Genomic DNA, 6,757 nt, shown 5'->3' on the forward strand with positions numbered 1-6,757 from the left:
CGTCCAATTAAAAGGGAATTTTATCCGTATTAGTACGCGTCGGTAATATTCATGGTAAGATGCTGCTTCACAGCCCCCTGTTGTTTACACTTCGTAACAATTGTGCCGCGGGTTAAGCCGTGGGTCTAGGTTCGTCGGAATTATTGGGCGCCAGTACGGGATGCTGAGTAAGAGAGAAAAATAATTCCGCCCGTACTCGGAATTGAACCAACTCCTCTGTAGGGGAAAGTAATTCCCTCAGTAAGTTGGGAGGATCGCGCAAGCGACCAAACCACTCCATTTTCATCACCGGGAATATGGGGAAGGGAATTTGGATAAAAAAATAAGGTATACACTGGACTTTAACTAACTAAACTCCTGGTACTAGTCTCGCCAAAAAAAAAACAACTCTGTCAAAAATAAATATCTCGCTGTCTACGGCAATCCACGCCCTCACGTCTCCTCGGAACGACTCCCCTCCCTTCTGCCTCACGGGCCCACCATCTCTCCACCGCCCGGTGCGCCCTCCGTGGTCGGGGGTGGAATCCAATGAAGGCAAAAGAAAAGCGGCGAGCGCAGTAGCGTTAGGACAGGCAGCCGTCACAACTTGCGCCTTCCTCATCCCATGAGTACCCGTTTTCTGGCAGTGCTCTTGGAGGTGCGTCACCAATCATGCATTCGAAATTTCAATAGCCTCACCCCTACATCTCTACCTTCTCCTGCTTCCTATGCCCTCGATATTATTTGGACCGTTTCATTTCATAGTTAATATAATGATGAACGCTTTAGATGGATACATTTAAGAAAAAAGTAATTGAAAACAAGTCATACCCCTTCAAATCAACGAGCGTTTCTTCCTTAGTGTCTCAGATTTTGATGAAAATCTTTCTTTGAGTGTTTCCTTACCTCAAACGAAATACCCCGAGATTGTTTTGTGAAAAAACATTTGCGCGTTTTATGCTTATTTTCTTATTTCACAATTAAAAAAAAAGCCTGAGTTGAATAATAGAATTCCTTGGAATCAGCCGAAAGCTAAACTTCATTATACAGACACTACTGCCTGTCTATAGATTTTATTTAAATGCATATACTTCTGCATCATGAGTGCTATATTTGATAAAAATGGCTGTTGAGATTAATGAAAATTAAATATTGCCGTTGAAATAGTTTTTTTTACAGCGCCGTGATCACGCAATTGGACGCTCACTCGGGCTTGGCAGCTTCAATCTTTGTCGCAGGGTGACATGAAGAAAATCATCCTCAGTTTTTATTTAATCTGCAAGCCACATTGTGCGCAGTGGACGTCGGCAGTCTTTTGGGGTTGGGTGGTAGTGTCAATGTACGTATTATACATAAATAGGGTGGTTTCCTATAATTTTTTTATTGCCTAAATTGAAAGATTATTACTCCTGGAGTACGTATTCCTCGCTCTCAGATTTTTAAATATCTATTTTTAGCAATGAAATGAAAAGTGAAAAATTTCAAACTCGCGAAAACGCGACGGCTAAGCATGAATGCTGGGAAAAGATCGTGTGACGTCATTCTGGTTCCCGCTGTCGGCGTGTGAGTGACCTTGGGGCGATCATATGTGCGCCACTGAAATGCGGGATGCTAGCAGGTACTCTGCTAGCAGGGTACTCTTTGGTAACCTAGCTCTGCTTAGCAGGGTACTTGGCTGAAATAAGGATTATTAATACCCTATTAAACGAAGGGAACTTCCGACCTTATGCAGTTTTAATAAGTGATTATTGAGACATGTATCCCTGAGCTCTTTGCCTTATGCATGCATTGGTAATCTCAGACGATGTAAAACTCCTATCTACTCGAATAGAAACAAGGTCCCTGTGACGTCACGTGGAGTGGCATCGCATGAGCGCCAATCTGGCCTTTTTCAAATGAGGATAAAATTGACCATTGCCATTCGTCTAAATCGGTATTTCAAAAATCATATACTTTGTATATTATGCATACACCAATGGTGGGTAACGAATCGCAATCAATGCCTTTCGTTTTCTTTGATGAAGGAAACTACCCTATTGGCAAAATCGTAAGAGTGAGTAAAATGACTTGCGAATGAATTAGGTGCAACGGCAGAGGGGAGTATAAGCGAATAAGTGGAATGGATTTGTAGCGATGGCTACGCTAAATAACACACTTCGGTTATCTGCGGAGAGGCGTTTATTGTGACTTGACAATACAGAACTGAACTGGGTAGCCCAGATGGCTAGCTTATATACATGCGGCGAATATTCTGGAACGCCGCGCCGGATCTTCCTCGAACCTTCTAGAATTCCTGAAAAGATATAGGAAAAAATACCGGCCGGCGCCAGGACTCGAACGCGCGCCGTCCGATTAGTAGGCGGACACTTATCCACAGGTCCAACTCTACATTGTGGCGGACGATGCGCCACACTACTCCCCCCCTTGGAGGAGAGACAGTGTTGGCAACAAAACGTTCTGGAGGACGGACGGCGCGGCCGGAGCAAGTGGTGGTATCTGGTGACGGAGTAGGCGGAGGGTCCTCCTCAAGAAGATGGGCTGGCTTGAGACGGTCGATTGATATAGTGGCTGGTTTGCCATTGATGTACAGGGTATACGTCTTCTCACCGCGGCTGAGGACAGGATATGGTCCCGCGTAAGGTGGTTGCAGGGCTGGCCGCAAAGCGTCTTGGCGGACAAAGACCTGGGAGGATGTGGCCAAGTCCTTGTGGATGAAGACACGCTGCGATGAGATGTGGCGTGACGCAGGGGTCGGACGCAGCTGGCTCATGTGGTTACGCAGCTGAGAAACAAGATCCTGGGAGTCCAGATGCTGGGCAGAGTCGACGAAGAAGTCCCCGGGAAGACGCAGTTGCTCCCCGAAGAGGAGTTCGGCAGGTGTTGTCTGCAGATCGGCTCTCCAAGTTGTGCGGAGGCCGAGAAGAACTGTGGGTAGTGCGTCCATCCATGAGTTGGAAGAAGAGCACATGAGGGCCGCCTTAAGAACGCGATGTAGTCGTTCGACGAGTCCGTTTGCCTGGGGATGGTAGCTCGTGGTGTGATGTAGCGTTGTTCCCAGAGTGGTGCAAAGTCTCTGGAAAAGAGATGACACAAACTGTCGTCCACGGTCGCAGGTGATGTGTTGAGGACAGCCGTAGTGAGCAACCCATCCCAGGAGAAAGGCGCGGGAGACGCTGTCTGCGGTGATGTCTGCTAGGGGTTCTGCGACTGGCCAGCGGGAGAATCGGTCGATAATTGTGAGGAGGTACCGGTAGCCGGAGGAAGACGGGAGAGGACCCACGATGTCCATATGTATGTGTTCGAAACGCCTGGTTGGCGGAACGAAGTCTGCAAGTGGCGTTGTGATGTGACGAGACACCTTGCAACGTTGGCAGGAGAGGCAGCTGCGAGCCCATGCGCGACAGTCCTTTCGCATGGATGGCCAAACATATCGACGGGAGACGAGTTTAATGGTGGAGTTTGCACCAGGATGACTAAGGGAGTGGATGTTGTCAAAGATTTGTCGGCGATATGAGGGAGTAACGTAGGGGCGTGGGGTTGGCATGGAGGTGTCGCACCATAGTGAAATGTTCGTTCCGGGTACAGGCCTACGGTGAAGTTGAAGAGCCGTACCGCTGTGGCGTAGTCTTTGGAGCTCTTCGTCTTCATCTTGGGAGCGAGAGAGAGCGGCGAAGTCAATCGGAGACGGTGTGGATATGGATTCTACCCTGGAGAGACAGTCCGCGACGACGTTGTCAAGTCCGGAGATGTGTCTCACGTCCGTGGTGAATTGTGAGATGAATTCCAGGTGATTAAATTGTCGTGGTGAGCAGGTGTCGCTACTCTTCTTGCTGGGGCCAAAGGCATAAGAGAGTGGTTTGTGATCGGTGAAGATGGCGAAATCGCGGGCTTCAACCATCGGCCGAAAGTGCCTCACTGCTTGGTAGGCGGCGTAGAGTTCGCGGTCGTTAGTGCTCCACTTCTGCTGGGAAGGTGTCAGCTTGCGAGAGAAGAAATCGAGTGGCTGCCAAGAGTTCCCAAAATTTTGCTGTAGGACAGCGCCGATTGCGGTTCGGTTAGCATCGACGACAAGAGCCAGAGGTGCTGAGTCGATTGGATGCGACAGGGTTGCCGCCTTGGCTAGTCCGCCTTTAGAGGCATCGAAACTCTGCTGAAGTTCTGGTGTCCAGAAAATTGGAGTGGAGCTCCTGATATCAGGACCTTGAAGTAGAGCATTGAGAGGGGCCTGTGTGGATGCGGCGTGTGGTATGTGCTGTCGATAAAAATTCAGCATACCGAGGAATCTCCGAAGGTCCTTTATGGTCTTCGGTGGAGGGGAGTTGTTGATAGCAGCTACCTTGTCAGGTAACGGCGAGCATCCGTCAGCGCTCACGTGAAAGCCCAGAAATGTGACCTTGGAAGATCCTAGGACACACTTAGCTGAGTTGACGATGACACCGTAGTCAGAAAGGCGCTGAAATAATATCCGCAGGTGTTGATGATGCTCTTCCTGCGAACGGGAAAATACTAAGATGTCATCTATGTAAGGAAAGCAAAAATTTAGGCCTTCGAGGGCTTCGTCGATGAAGCGCTGCCATGTTTGGGCGGCATTTCGAAGTCCAAATGGCATAAATAGGAATTCAAAAAGGCCGAAGGGTGTAATTATGGCTGTCTTCTCTATGTCTTCGGGAGCCATTGGAATTTGAGTGAAGGCCTTGGCACAGTCGATAACACTGAAGATGTTGCACCCCTGAAGAGCGTGGGAGAAATCCTTCAGATGGCGGACGGGGTAGCGGTCCGGTATCGTACGTGCGTTGAGAGCCCTGTAGTCACCACAAGGTCGCCAGCTACTATCCTTCTTGCGAACCATGTGTAGTGGTGAGGCGTAAGGGCTGTGTGAACGACGAGCAGTGCCTTCGCGTACTAGTAGCTCGAATTCTGCCTGTGCATCTCGGAGTCGATCCGGGGCTAGACGACGGGCACGGTGGTAGATCGGCGGTCCAGGTTGTAGGCGTATGTGGTGCTTGGTATGATGGTGGATCTCCCGAGGAGTCCCTGATGGCCGCGTGATATCAGGAAATTCGGCCAGGAGGTCGTGGTAGGATGAAGAGCCCGACAGAGCGCGCACGCTGTCCTGGTAAGTTCGACCTCGATGACCCGATGTAGAATGGCCAGTGATTGCGTCGATGAGCTGAGCAGTGGCCATGTTAGGAATGAGTTGAAAGTGGGTTAAAAAGTCTGCTCCGATGATTGGCTCGGCAACGTCGGCAACGATGAATCTCCAAAGGAAGTCACGCGGGAGGCCGAACTGAAGGCGTAGAAGTAAAGTACCATAAGTACGGATCCTACTGTCATTGGCTGCGGAGAGCTCGTAGTCAGTGCAGGTTCGTTGTTCGGTGCATAATTTTACAGGGTAGATTGAGAGATCCGATCCTGTGTCTACGAGGAAACGCCGCTGGGAGAGGCGGTCGGTGACGAAGAGGCGGCAGCCTGTGATAGAACGACTCATAGCCGCCGTTACGAGTCGCTGTTGGAGTTTACCGGATTCACTGCATTTGCGGTGCATGGCTGGATGCAACGTCTGGCTTCGGCTCCAAATTTGCGATGGTAGTAACACATCTCAGGCTGAGCGGGGCGCGGCGCGGGTAGAGATCTGCTCCAAGTCCGTGAGTACGGAGGTTTTTTTAGATGAGCTTGTATATCTTCGAGCTGCTTTGAGAGTTTCTCAACCCGTTGGGCCAATGACGAAACATCGTTGGTATGGCGTACTGCATGGATGGCGGGTGCAGTTGGAGGCGGAGCCACGGCGACGATGCGGTCGGCCATATTTGCAAGTTCATCAAGAGGCATTGAAGTAACTTGCGTTTGCAGGATGGCTTGAGCGTTGGCCGGAAGACGTTGCAACCATAATGTGCGGAGGAAAGAATCCTCCACAAGGGTGGTGCTGATGAGAGACCGCATGCGTCGTAATAGTTGCGAAGGCTTGGTATCACCGAGCTCTTCTGCTGTGAGGAGTTGCCGCACCCGTTGATCCTCGGAGGGAGAGACGCGCTGTATCAATAGGTTTTTCAGCGTTAGGTAACGATTCTCGGCCGGGGGATTCGCGATAAGATCGCTTATTTCACTGGCAAAACGATGGTCTAGGTTTCCCACGACGTAATCCTATTTAGTCTTGTCCGGGGTGATGTTGGCCAAAGAAAATTGTGCTTCGACTTGGGCGAACCATATTTCAGGCTGAGCTGGCCAGAAAGGAGGCAGTTTCGGAGTGACGCGGTAGACGGCAGCAGTGTCGACGCCGTAGGATGATGGAGACGGTGAGGCTTGCTGCGATGACAGCGTTGTTTGCTGCTGTTGTTGCTGCAGAGCCTGCTGGTGCTGTTCTTGAAGGAGCGCTAGCTGTTGGCTGTGGTTCGTTTGGTGTTCGGCGAGTTGCTGCTGGAGTCCCGCGATTTGAGCCTGCAGTTTGGCGAGTTGATCTGCGTCTGCCATGGTCGCGTGTTGTCGGGGTCACCACTGTAGCGATGGCTACGCTAAATAACACACTTCGGTTATCTGCGGAGAGGCGTTAATTGTGACTTGACAATACAGAACTGAACTGGGTAGCCCAGATGGCTAGCTTATATACATGCGGCGAATATTCTGGAACGCCGCGCCGGATCTTCCTCGAACCTTCTAGAATTCCTGAAAAGATATAGGAAAAAATACCGGCCGGCGCCAGGACTCGAACGCGCGCCGTCCGATTAGTAGGCGGACACTTATCCACAGGTCCAACTCTACATTGTGGCGGACGATGCGCCAC

The 6,757-nt window shown here is 50.4% G+C and overlaps 1 protein-coding gene across 1 annotated transcript; it reads right to left on the bottom strand.

The window, feature by feature from the left end:
• Positions 1–5,475: 5,475 nt before the first annotated feature.
• On the bottom strand, positions 5,476–5,919 carry LOC124157204. Its single transcript, XM_046531748.1, has one exon. The coding sequence runs from the start codon at positions 5,917–5,919 to the stop codon at positions 5,476–5,478; it is 444 nt and encodes a 147-aa protein (XP_046387704.1).
• Positions 5,920–6,757: the final 838 nt, after the last annotated feature.

This window comes from Ischnura elegans, chromosome 4 (genome assembly GCF_921293095.1).
Source record: "Ischnura elegans chromosome 4, ioIscEleg1.1, whole genome shotgun sequence".
Taxonomy (NCBI): Eukaryota; Metazoa; Arthropoda; class Insecta; order Odonata; family Coenagrionidae; genus Ischnura; species Ischnura elegans.